Below are 13,816 nucleotides of genomic sequence, written 5' to 3'. Positions count from 1 at the left end.
GGTCCAGCTCTCACTTCCATACATCACTACTGGGAAAACCATAGCTTTAACTATACGGACCTTTGTCGGCAAGGTGATGTCTCTGCTTTTTAGGATGCTGTCTAGGTTTGTCATTGCTTTTCTCCCAAGAAGCAGGCATCTTTTAATTTCGTGACTGCTGTCACCAGCAGTCGGTAGTGTGGTAGTGTGAGGTAGTGCGGCAGCACCTAAACTTTGGAACTCCCTGCCTAGTGAGAGGGAAGCAGGCGCCTTCACTGTATTATTACTTGTGCCTGCTAAACTCATTTTTGTTTAGGGAAACCTTCCCAGATATCTAGAATGCTGGTGTGCTTTTCAGTTTATTGTGGGTTTTGACTTATAACGTATTAAATAGTTTGTTTTACTTGCTAGGATTTTTTAAAAATAGTTTTATAAGTTTTGTGTCTTTCTTTCCCAATTTGATCCTTTTACATGGTTTTGTATGTATTGTGGTATTTCATGCAATTTGACTTGCGTTTAGTTTTATTGACCATAGTTTATTGTAATTGTTAAGAGTGAATTTCTGTTTAATTATTATTTGCTGATGTTCTGAGTGTTAATTTTATTGCATACTATTATATTCTAATAGACTGCTGCAGATGCCCGATTATCATCTTCCAAAGCAACTATATTCCGAACTTAAAAATGGAAAGCATAATGCTAGTGGTCAACAAAAGTGGCTTAAAGACTCTCTCAGGGCAAACCTAAAAAAATGTAGTATAAACACTGACAACTGGGAAACACTGGCCTGCGAGTGCTCCAATGGGAGAACAGCCTTTACCAAAGCTGCCATGGGCTCTGAAGATGCTCGAACTCAGAACGAAAGGGAGAAATGCGCTAAGAGGAAGACACGCTTGGCAAACCCTCACCGTGATGATCTCCCACCCGGAAACCTATGTTCCCACGGTGGAAGGACATGTGGATCCAGAATTGGCCTCCACAGTCACTTACGGACTCATTGTTAAGACCGTGTTTATGGAAGACAATCTTCCTTGGCTACGAGTGATCGCCAAAGAAGAAAGAAGAAGATCTAAGTCGTTCCATTTTAAAGTTATGTTTTATTATGACTTTTTGTATTGATTCAGATTGTTATAAGGTGTGTGTTCTTCGCTGTATATTTTGTTGCTATAAACTGCCTTGTGCATAGCAATATAGAAAGGAGTTATACAAATTTAAAGCGAAATGAGAAGAAAAATAATAATTATATAGTCTCAGTTTTTTGTAAACTACTTTGAGGGTATAGTATCAAGCAGTATATTACTTTTATGAAATAAAGAAATGGAGAAATCAGCCACGGTTGGCAGCTGGCAAGCATGGCGCTGCATATTGCATTGCTTCTTTGTTGTTGAAAGTTTGATATCTGTTACATGCACACACACATGTGAACAAAGCCGTTTTGCTTCTTGAACTTGGCACAGGGATCCTGACATCAGCAAAGGCGGGCAGATTCAGTCCCTTGCAAAGCAAGGGTTTAACAAACAAAGGGAGCTATGTATCTGTATAAAACTTGGAACAAATCACACAGCTGGATACAGGAAGAGGTCATGTTGTGAATAAACTCTCTCTTGTGGATTAAAAGAGGCTGGAGATCTTGCAAATACTGCTATTCAGTCAACAGCGGTGTGCTTAATGACTGACTGCGGAGACCTCTGGCTCCACCTCCCAGGTAAGGGTAGGAACCAGGAGTTCCCCACCCTTTCTTCCACCCCTGTCTCCCAGAACCAGAAGGGAACAGAAGAGAGAAGAGCAGAGGCAGCTTCCAAGCAGGCATAGCCTCCGGTTGCATGTGCGCTGCCCCCGTTGGGGTTATAAACTGCTGGAGTGGTCCTCAGTTGCTGCAAGTGTTACATGAAGCATGGGCCTGGGAATAGCTGCATAGACTCTAGACTGGTGCGTGTGGGTATTCGGAGCCAAGGAAACAATTATAAGTGTTCATTCTTAATAATAATAATAATAATTTATTATTTATACCCCGCCCATCTGGCTGGGTTTCCCCAGCCACTCTGGGCGGCTTACAACAGAAAAATGAAATAAAATAATTAAACATTAAAAGCCTCCCTAAACAGGGCTGCCTTCAGATGTCTTCTAAAAATCTGGTAGCTGTTTTTCTCTTTGACATCTGATGGGAGGGCGTTCCACAGGGCGGGCGCCACCACCGAGAAGGCCCTCTGCCTGGTTCCCTGCAACTTGGCTTCTCGCAATGAGGGAACCGTCAGAAGGCCCTCGGTACTGGACCTCAGTGTCCGGGCAGAATGATGGGGGTGGAGACACTCCTTCAGGTATCCTGGACCGAGGCCGTTTAGGGCTTTAAAGGTCAGCACCAACACTTTGAACTGCTCGGAAACGTACTGGGAGCCAATGTAGATCTTTCAAGACCGGTGTTATGTGGTCTCGGCGGCCGCTCCCAGTCACCAGTCTAGCTGCCACATTCTGGATTAGTTGTAGTTTCCGGGTCACCTTCAAAGGTAGCCCCATGTAGAGCGCATTGCAGTAGTCCAAGCGGGAGATAACTAGAGCATGCACCACTCTAGTGAGACAGTCTGCAGGCAGGTAGGGTCTCAGCCTGCGTACCAGATGGAGCTGATAGACAGCTGCCCTGGACACAGAATTGACCTGCGCCTCCATGGACAGCTGTGAGTCCAGAATGACTCCCAGGCTGTGCACCTGGTCCTTCAGGGGCACAGTTACCCCATTCAGGACCAGGGAGTCCTCCACACCTGCCCACCTCCTGTCCCCCACAAACAGTACTTCTGTCTTGTCAGGATTCAACCTCAATCTGTTAGCCGCCATCCATCCTCCAACCGCCTCCAGACACTCACTCACGACCCTCACCGCCTTCACTGGTTCTGATTTGAAAGAGAGGTAGAGCTGGGTATCATCCGCATACAGATGAACACCCAGCCCAAACCCCCTGATGATCTCTCCCAGCAGCTGCATGTAGATGTTAAAGAGCATGGGGGAGAGGACAGAGCCCTGACATTTGACAATGAAGAGTATGTAAGCGACGACAGCCGCACAGATGCTACTGGCCCAGAGATGGAAAGAAGATAAAGCCCCTACCGGAGAAGAATGGCAAACTAAACTCTTGGATTATGCCGAAATGGCAGAACTGACCGGAAAGCTCGGGAACCAAGGAGACCAAAACTTTAACAAAGAATGGGGGGAAATTGTATTTTATCTTGGCGACCACTGTAAGCAGATGGAAACTTTAGCAGGATTGCAATAACACTTGTAATGTAGCAAGAACTATGGAGATAATGGAAACACAGACTATTGAAAAAATATGCAGTTGAAAAGCTTAATAATGGGACCCATGGAGGGGAAGGTGGGAAGTTCAGAGATTTCTGTAAATGTGGATGTGGATGTTTGTATTGTTATAATTTTATACTTGTAAAATAAAGTACAAAATAGTTCAAAAAGAAAAGACATTGAAGAGTAAACTAACTGCTTATATGCATTCCTTTGGCCATGAAGCATCCTTGACTGGGAACTGAAGCTGGAGGTTTTTAAGCAGAGGTTGGATGGCTATCTGTCATGGATGTTTTAGTTGCAGGGGGTTGGGCTAGATGACCCTTGGGGTCCCTTCCAACTCTGCAGTTCTACGATTCTCTGATTCTACGGCCTCCTGCTTGTTCTAACCGTGAGTAATGGCCCCTTCCCAGTCTTTTCATCCGATTCTGATCTCCTTACCTAGGATAAAAAGGATCTCAACGGAAAGATCACAGATGCTGGGGGGTGCCCGAGCGGACTCCGGAAGCCCCTCATCTTTGGTGCCGCTGAAGCAAACGCTGTAGGGCACGGTCACAGCCACGTACAGGGTGGCCAGCAGGATCAGGCCATCCCATCCGGCCTTGAAGGTCCCATAATGCAGCAGGATGAAGGGGGACTTGCGTGCTGCAGCCACCTTGTATTCGGGGAGGGCAGGCTTCTCCCCAAAGACACCCTGGTTGGGGGGGGGGGAGAGCGAGAAGGACAAGAGCGGTCAGCACACCAAATCACAGGGCTTGCCCTGAAAAGGAGGGCTGTCTCCTCCCATATCGGCTGCTCCCGCATCAAAACCCACACGGTCCAGGCCACATAGTAAAGTGGACAGCAAAGCACTGCGGGCAGCCCAAGCAATCTAAAAAGGTTCCCTTCCCCATGCAAACATACCTTGTGGAGCTTTCGCTTCCCTTTGCCCTGCTTCTGGAGATGCCCGGAGAGGTGGTAGAGCACAGCCCGGCTCCTGCGACGGTTGGCATTGAAGCCTTTGGCCCCAGCTCGGCTATAACGTCGCCGTCCACCTGACAAGGGCAGACATTTGGTGGGTTAAGACAAGAGATGCTCCTTCTTTTGGAAGGGGCAATTCTCATGTGTGCATGTGCCCAGCAGATGATAACAACAACAACAACAACAACAACAACAACTTATTACTTATACCCCACCCATTAGGCAGAGTCTCCCCGGCCACTCTGGGCGGCTCCCAACAGAATATTAAAAACACGATAAAACATAAAACATAAAAAACTTCCCTAAACAGGGCTGCCTTCAGATGTATTCTAAAACTCAGGTAGTTGTTTATTTCCTTGACATCTGGTGGGAGGGCATTCTACAGGGTGGGCGCCACTACCAAGAAGGCCCTCTGCCTGGTTCCCTGCAACCTCACTTTTTGCAGGGAGGGAACTGCCAGAAGGCCCTGGGAGCTGGACCTTAGTGTCTGGGCTGAACAATGCGGGTGGAGATGCTCCTTCAGGTATACTGGGCTGAGACTGTTTAGGGCTTTAAAGGTTAGTACCAACACTTTGAAAGATCTCAACACACTTGCATTTCTGGGTGATTCCACACACTCTTCTCTATTGTTGCCTAGAGTGGATCTCCAGTTCTGGTGAATCTTGTGCATATGTCCCTTCCAATTCTATTATTCTATGATCATGTTTATCGGCTCATTAACATCACATTACCAAGGGGTGTGCATATTTATGTCAGGGACCGTGTTGATGAGGACAGCGCTGAGAAGGAATGGTGGGAGCCTCCCCCTGCTCCTGATCCACATCCTCAATCTTCCCAGGAGCAGGAGGACAGTATAGATTTGGAACAGTGGTTTGAAGAGGGGCATAGTTCAGAAGACAGAAGCTGCGAAATACAGCATGAGGACCAGCTAGGAGAAGAAACACTGGGATGGGAAAGGGTTAACCGATTCACTGTATTTGGAAAACATTCATCCGTTCTCCCCAAGGTTAAGAAGAGCTGAGAAAGTGGCAGAACAGAAAGCACATAGGATAGAAACTCAGATTTTGAAACGTAGAAGTGATGTGGATTAATAGCGACGTAAGCGGGTGGAACCCTTAATTGGAAGCACCGCCATTTCTAGGAGATGCGTTCTTTGTTCTCTTGCTGTGATTATTAAAGTTTCTAACTGGTAAGAAGACTCCTTTTCCTTTGTTCTGCTTATCTACTGCAAAGCAGGGTGGGGAAGAAGCCAATTCCCTGAAGCCTGACAATGTGTGTGTGTGTGTGCGCACACACACACACACACACACACAACATTTCCTACAAAAGAGACACAAAACCTATTGATTCCTTAGCACTCTGATATGCTAAGTCTTTAATGGTGATAAGAAACTTTACAGGGCAATCCAAAACGGAATCCTATAGCTCAGTTCTAAGCGCTATGGAATTCAGTGAAACTCCTGCTCAGATTTTGAATGCAGGTGAAATTTCTCTCCTGTGTGCCTGCATGTCTTGCTGTATGTCTTCTGTCTATACTATACCCTCCTTCTACGCTGGCATGCATACGCTCTTTACCCATTAGCTACGACAATGCACAGGCAACAATGCTAATCTTGCACACACACAAAGGGGTTGTCAGCAATTCCATCTAGCAGAGTAACTCTGCCAGCTAGCAGAACTAATTGGCTGTAATGCCATCTTCTGTGTGGCATTGCTCCTCTGAAGGAGTATAAACACAGTATTTTAGACATGCATCTCCAAATGTAGGAGAAGAAGAAGAAAAAACATCTCTTCCTGCACACACAAAACCCAGGAGCACAATTCACAGAGAGTTTAAACAAATGCCTGTAAAGTTAATGGGAGACCTAGGTGAAAAATTAAATGTTTCTATACAAGCTCAGCCTTGCGAAAGGCTGGACTAGATGAATCCCAAGCCGGAATTAAGATTGCTGGAAGAAATATCAACAACCTCAGATATGCAGATGACACAACCTTGATGGCAGAAAGCGAGGAGGAATTAAAGAACCTTTTAATGAGGGTGAAAGAGGAGAGCGCAAAATATGGTCTGAAGCTCAACATCAAAAAAACCAAGATCATGGACACTGGTCCCATCACCTCCTGGCAAATAGAAGGGGAAGAAATGGAGGCAGTGAGAGATTTTACTTTCTTGGGCTCCTTGATCACTGCAGATGGTGACAGCAGTCACGAAATTAAAAGATGCCTGCTTCTTGGGAGAAAAGCAATGACAAACCTAGACAGCATCTTAAAAAGCAGAGACATCACCTTGCCGACAAAGGTCCGTATAGTTAAAGCTATGGTTTTCCCAGTAGTGATGTATGGAAGTGAGAGTTGGACCATAAAGAAGGCTGATCACCGAAGAATTGATGCTTTTGAATTATGGTGCTGGAGGAGACTCTTGAGAGTCCCATGGACTGCAAGAAGATCAAACCTATCCATTCTTAAGGAAATCAGCCCTGAGTGGTCCCTGGAAGGACAGATCGTGAAGCTGAGGCTCCAATACTTTGGCCACCTCATGAGAAGAGAAGAATCCTTGGGAAAGACCCTGATGTTGGGAAAGATGGAGGGCACTAGGAGAAGGGGACGACAGAGGACAAGATGGTTGGACAGTGTTCTCGAAGCTACGAACATGAGTTTGACCAAACTGCGGGAGGCAGTGCGAGACAGGAGTGCCTGGCGTGCTATGGTCCATGGGGTCACGAAGAGTCGGACACGACTAAACGACTAAACAACAACAACAACAACATACAAGCTCAGGGGAAGAGCACATGGTTTGCATGCAAAAAGAGAGTCCCAGGTTCAATGCTCAGTATCTCAAGGTTGGGAAAGACATTGCCAGTAAGTGTGCCCAAGGGTCAAGCTAGCGTTAGTTGCATGGTTGTGTTAACTGCATGATTCTGTGCACCTTTGGGCCGACAGAAATGTGCAATTGCTGTGATAGTGCCTGCAAGAGATGGGATTTTGCAGGTGCACTTGTGACCTGCTGCCCACCAGCTTCTCTGAAGTGTGGCTCTTCTATAAAATGGCCGGACTGTTTCACCAGAGTGGTGCATGCTCTGGTTATCTCCCGCTTGGGCTACTGCAACACGCTCGACATGGGGCTACCTTTGAAGGTGACTCGGAAACTACAATTACATAATCCAGAATGCAGCAGAAAGACTGGTGAATGGGAGTGGCCGCTGGGACCATATAACATAATGATTGAAGTTTTATTTTGTTTTTAGTGTTCTGTTGGAAGCCGCCTAGAGTGGCTGGGGAAGAAGAAGAAGTTCTGAAAGAACTACATTGGCTCCCAGTACATTTCTGAGCACAATTCAAACTGTTGGTGCTGACCATTAAAGCCTTAAACGGCCTCAGCCCAGCATACCTGAAGGAGCATCTCCACCCATATTGTTCAGCCCGGACATGGGGGTCCAGCTCCGAGGGCCTTCTGGTGGTTCCCTCCCTGCAAGAAGTGAGGTTACAGGGAACCAGGCAGGGGGCCTTCTTGGTAGTGGTGTCCACCCTGTGGAATGCCCTCCCATCAGATGTCAAGGAAATAAACAACTATCTGACTTTTAGAATACATCTGAAGGCAGCCCTGTTTAGGAAGATTTTAATGTTTGATATTTTATTGTGTTTTTAATATTCTGTTGGGAGCCACCTAGAGTGGCTGGGGAAAACCAGCCAGATGGGCAGGGTATAACTAACTAACTAACTAACTAACTAACTAACTAACTAACTAACAACTAACTAACTACAGTGGTGCCTCGACTTACAAATTTAATCCGTTCCGATGGCACCTCCGTAGTTCGAAAAATTCGTAAGTCGAAAAATGCCATTGGAAACGCAATTTCCCATAGGAATGCATTGGAAACGGAAAAATTCGTCAATCGAAGCAACCCTATCTAAAAATTCATAAGTCGAAAAATCCCTATCTAAAACCGCCACAGTTTTCTTTCGGATGTCGAGACATTCGTAAGCGCGCGGCCATTACCCCCATTCATAAGTCAAAAAATTCGGTTGTTGAGTCGTTCGTAAGTCGAGGTACCACTGTATTACAGTCGTACCTTGGTTTTTGAACAGCTTAGTTCACAAACAACTTGGAACTCAAACGTCGCAAACCCAGAAGTAGGTGTTCCAGTTTGCAAACTTTGCCTCAAAAGCCATACGTCCAACGCAGCTTCCATGGTTTCTGATTGGCTGCAGGACACTCCTGCAGCCAATTGGAAGCCGCCCCTTTGTTTCCGAATGTTTCGGAAGTCGAACGGACTTCCGGAACGCATTCTGTTCAAAAACCATGGTGCGACTGTATTATTATTAACTCCACGGCCCCCACCCGCAAGTTGCTGCTGTCCAACCATGTTTCCTTTCAAAATAATAAAAAACATAGGAAAGAATGGCCATCAGGGAGGCTGGAATGGGCAGTTTCCATGGAATTTCAGGTGCCAGAGAGGGCTGTGCAGGGTTCCCCAGGTGCAGGGCAGGGATCCAATTCTCTACACTGTTCGCTGTCCCTCTTTGCAGCTTGCAAAAGCAGCATATATTATGCAAAAATATGTGTAACTTTTTTCAGAATGCAGCGTTTGGCTTCCCTTGGCAGGGGAGTTGAATGTGGAGGCAGCAGAGAACAAACAGCACAGGTGCATCAGCAGAAGGGCTTGGGCAGCAGATGCCGCCGCCATCACAAGTTATGTGTAGCACTGCATCTGCCCTAGTGGACAGGGCCAGAGCATCAAAGTACACTGTACTTAAGAAGCTACAATAAGCCAAATAAGCAGGGTTGCCACTTCGCTGCAGGCAGGGCTCCCAAACAGAGCTGTTTTCCCAGCACGGAGATGTAGGAATAATAATAATAATAATAATAATAATAATAATAATAATAATAATATATTATTATTATTTATACCCTGCACATGTGGCTGGGTTTCCCCAGCTACTCTGGGCGGCTTCCAACAAAAGATTAAAAAATACATTAAAACACCAGTCATTAAAAACTTCCCTAAACAGGGCTGCCTTCAGATGTCTTCTAAACGTCAGATAGTTGTTCATTTCTTTCACATCTGATGGGAGGGTGTTCCACAGGGCGGAACAAACTTCACCTGCTGAATGTCTGCCTGTCACGCTGCTGTTAAAGGCACAGGAGCCAGGCTTCGGACAGTGTGGGAGGGGAAGTTGCTAACTCTGTTGCAGTGTGTGTGTGTGTGTGTGTGTGTGTGTGTGTGTGTGTGTGTGTGTGTGTGTGTGGAGGGTTCTACTGGTAAAGTTGCAAGTCATTTGGAGCAGTATTTTTTATTTATTTTCTCTGTCGTCTCCTCCTCCTCCTCCTCCTCCTCCTCCTCCTCCTCCTCCTCCTCCTCACCTGTCCTCATTCACACCTCCTTTAGCATCTGTTCAAGGAATGCTTGCCTCTCACTTTTAGAATTGCGGACTAAAAATGGTAGCATGTTTTGGTAGTCAGAAGGAGGGAAATCTGCTATAATTATCTCACATGAGGCCCTGCTGAAGATGTAAAGGCACAGGAAAAAATAGGGGATGGTGTGGGATACACTCCCCACACCAGCAATTTCCCTAGGATTTCCTATCTCTAGCAGCTACTGAAATATGACCTTTCTCCATCACACAATCGCTCAGAGCTCTCAGGCCTCTAGTCCAACCATGCCTTGGGGGTGTGGCACTCTCCTGAGGTTGATGGACTACAACTCCCATCAGCCCCAGCCAGCATGGCCAATGATCAGGGATGATGGGACTTGTAGTCCAGCAGCATCCAGAAGGCATTGTGTTAGCTACCCCTGCGCAGCCCAATTCGGGCGTGTCGGATTTTCCATCTTTTGAATTCCAAAAATGAAGGGTCCCTAAGAAGTTGTAACAGGACTTGGGAATTCAAAAGATATTTGGGTCAAATTAATATGTAATTTAGTTTTGCTTGGTAAGTAAAATGTTTCTCAAATTGCACAGAAATCATTTGAAACGATTGCCAAGTACTTGTAGTTGTATTACATATTAATGTTATTTTCTTTATTTTTGTTGTTGTTGTTATTATTTCACATTACCTGATTTTTTCAGAAGGAAAAATTAAAATTCTATGGTTTCCCAATTGCAGCTTATTTCTTATTGTCCGCAGCATGATTAGTGGTAGCTCAGCAATGGAAGAGCCAGATTGAAATACCCCTGAACCTATAGGAAAATAATATCTGGGATACAGCAATGTCTGAGCATCTCACCAGACACAGGAGGGCAACCGATGGCATAATGAATAGAGACACCTTCCAAGAAACGCGGACCCCTTTCTTTAACTATACTAATGACCAAAATCAATACACCAACCACTCAATATTCTCAGTGGAGCGGTTATGTTACGGTAAGTAATATGTTGAACGTGGAAGTGCATGTCTAGACACAATGGATAAAACGAACACCATTAAGATATACTGCTGGGTAAGTTGTTTAATGCTTATTGTATTTGTTTAAAAACCAGTAACAAATTTGTTTTTAAAAAGCAGTTTATGTGCTTCTTCATCAAATGAAGACTTACCAAGCTAAATGTTATCCAATCACAAAAAAATAACCAGAGATTGAATTCCTCACACCCAACAACTTATTTTTAAGACCCCCCCTCGCTGAAGAAACCGGCAAGTTTCACTCTCTAAAAGGACCTGCCCATGGGACAATCTCTGCTCTCCCTAGCCAGAGGGTCTCCTCACCTCCTTCCTTCCAGTTGTCTGCAGATGCTCTGCTCTTGGTCTCTGTGATGTCTTTGTGGGAGACTAAAAAAAGAGCCACTTCTCCCTTTTCATTCTTGATAGGCACCACATCCAGGAGACACCAGAAGGGGACACCTAAGAAGACAAGCAGTCGTGTTTGTCAGGTGATAATAACTGTTTTAGCAATTGTAATGCACTGTGCTAGATGCTGCATGGGTTTTAATTATATTCTATTGATCATTGTATTTGGCTGCATTGCATTTCATTGCATTACAGTTTGAATCCTGTAGAATTCAAATTGTAAGTGCTCTTCGCAGACGTGCCGTGGACCACCTGGATGAAAACTCAGCTCAGCTTGGGAGCCCCTGGTCTGGATTACAGAACAGAGGAGGCGCTACTTGGACAGATAGGTCAATTGCCTTGCCTTGCCTTTCACCTTCTCTTCCCTTGGAGCCCTTAGAAGAAGAGGAAGAGTTTGGATTTGATACCCCGCTTTATCACTACCCGAAGGAGTCTCAAAGCGGCTAACAATCTCCTTTCCCTTCCTCCCCCTCAACAAACACTCTGTGAGGTGAGTGAGGCTGAGAGACTTCAGAGAAGTGTGACTAGCCCAAGGTCACCCAGCAGCTGCATGTGAAGGAGCGGAGACGCGAACCCGGTTCCCCAGATTACGAGTCTACCGCTCTTAACCACTACACCACACTGGCTCTCTTAGGGTTTGAGAAGAGCTGCTAAACAGCCTGTCTGTGCCTCACCTACACTTTCTTGCCATTACTGGGATGCCTGGTCCAATAGGTAAAAGGTAAAGGTGAAGGACCCCTGGATGGTCAAGTCCAGTCAAAGGCAACTATGGGGTTGTGGTGCTCATTTCGCTTTCAGGCTGAGGGAGCCGGCATTTCTCCACAGGCCAAAAAAAAAAGGGAGGAGAATGACACATTCGACTTCTACTTTTAACTAGGGATCGCTATGACGGCTTTCATTTTACATACCCATGCAAAAGAGGACATGTCCTGGAAAAAGAGGGGCACATGACAACCCTAATTGCCAGGACGTATAGGAGAGATGGAAAAACCACACTGGGAAAGGGCTCAGGGCTCAGGGCTCAGTGCTTTGCATGAAGGAGCTCCAATCCCTGGAATCTAAAGAAAGGGGCAGGTAGCAGATGATGGGAGAGCTGCTGCCAGCCAGAGCAGTCACTATTGGGCAAGATGGTCTGCTTTCTATGTCCCCCCACACCCAAGGCTCCACTTTGCTGCTGTGAAAGGACCAGTCCCCGCCCTAGACTTCAGCCTTCTACACCCCAACATATGAGAGACACCTCCCCGCCAAGCCCCACAGAGCCACGAGGCCCTTACCAGGGCAGCCCCTTCCGTGAGAAAAGGACTCACCGCTTTTCCTGTAGAGGATGAGCTCCGCCTTAAATTCCTTGCGCTCGTCCAGGGCCTTGCGGATCTGGTTGCGTACGAGTTCGCTGGTGTCAGGTCCGTAGAGGAAGCTGCAGGCACAGCAGCGCTGCATGACCTCGGCCCGGGAGAAGCCGGTCAGTTCGCAGAAGCCGTCGGAACAGTAGACCACAGGGAAGGCACCACGGACTTGGGCATTGCCCAGTACAAAATTGCTGTCTGCAAGAGAGAGAGAGGGAGGGAGAGATGCCTACTGGGTGACTTTGGTTCTGGCAAAGATCTTAGTTCAAGAACCTGCCGCCTAAGCCAAATAATTACTTGGGCAAGTCATTACTCCTTAGCCTTTGGTCTGGCATTCACACCACTTGGGGCCCTTCCAGGCTGCTGCTGCTGTTGTTGTTGTTTACTGAATTTATATACCGCCCTATAACCGGAGGTCTCAGGGCATTTCACAAAAGGTCACAATATATGAAATAAAAATAAAAACAATACAGGAATCCAATAACACTCCCCAAAAAGAGCCACATTTTAAAGGGTATAGGACAGGGATGGCGAACCTATGACACGCGTGTCAGCACTGACACGCATAACTATTTTCAGTGACACATGGCCGCATGCCAAGACCTCACTTCCGGCCGGCGGCAGAATGCCACAGGCAACGCATCTCTGGGGGCCTTGTGGAGGCAAGATGGCGGTTGGCACAGAGCCGTGGAGCTCCTGAAAGTGACCAGCGCTGCAGGAGCTGCTGGACGGGCTCCTGAGCCACCGAAACAGCCACCGCCACCGCCCGGACACTGGGGGACACCAGTGCAGCAACCGGGGAGCTGCCGGACCCCACCCCATCCCGCGAACCTGACGGACAGCCTCGAGGCAGAAAAGGAAGCCCTGGCACAGGCCCAACCCGAGCCCACCTCCCCACCGGCAGACCTGTTGGAGGAAGGCCTGAGCCCAGAAACCGGTGTTTGTCCACAGACAGCTTTCAGGGTTATGTGGCCAGCATGGCTAAACCACTTCTGGACACCGTGACGGAAACCAGAGCGCACGGCAATGCCGTTTACCTTCCTGCCATGGTGGTACCTATTTATCTACTTGCACTGGCTTGCTTTTGAACTGCTAGGTTGGCAGGAGCTGGGACAGACCAACTGGAGCTCACCCCGTCGCAGGGATTCGAACCACCGACCTTCTGATCGGCAAGCCCAACTGGCTCAGTGGTTTAGACCGCAGCGCCACCTGCACTGTGCATACTGCACAGACACCAAGCCACCAGTGACTCTCAAAATGCACGGCATTGCGACACACCCCTTTTCAACTGTTTGCACAGTTGCAACCAGCCCTGGATTTCAACAGCGATCATCAGAAATGGATTCATGGTGCAACATGTGCAAGAAAAGGAGTGCGCATGTTTGATGCATAAACAGTGAAACTACTGAAAATGCATGGCTGAGTGAGATATAGGGAGCAGCACCAGCGGCAAGGCAGGAAACT

General features: G+C 47.0%; 1 protein-coding gene across 1 annotated transcript in view; it reads right to left on the bottom strand.

The window, feature by feature from the left end:
• KCNH3 (potassium voltage-gated channel subfamily H member 3) overlaps nt 1–13,816 on the bottom strand; it is a 66,538-nt gene that overhangs the window by 19,510 nt on the left and 33,212 nt on the right. The window contains exons 2-5 of the mRNA XM_035103891.2: nt 12,317–12,550; nt 10,929–11,063; nt 4,171–4,301; nt 3,709–3,961 (exon numbers count right to left, since the gene is read on the bottom strand). Of these exons, the coding sequence (XP_034959782.1) occupies nt 3,709–3,961; nt 4,171–4,301; nt 10,929–11,063; nt 12,317–12,550 (753 nt within the window). The remainder of the gene's footprint in view (nt 1–3,708; nt 3,962–4,170; nt 4,302–10,928; nt 11,064–12,316; nt 12,551–13,816) is intronic.

This window comes from Zootoca vivipara, chromosome 2, assembly GCF_963506605.1.
Source record: "Zootoca vivipara chromosome 2, rZooViv1.1, whole genome shotgun sequence".
Classification (NCBI taxonomy): Eukaryota; Metazoa; Chordata; class Lepidosauria; order Squamata; family Lacertidae; genus Zootoca; species Zootoca vivipara.
Note: the sequence above shows the minus strand (reverse complement) of the source record. Positions and strands in the feature narration are given on the sequence as shown.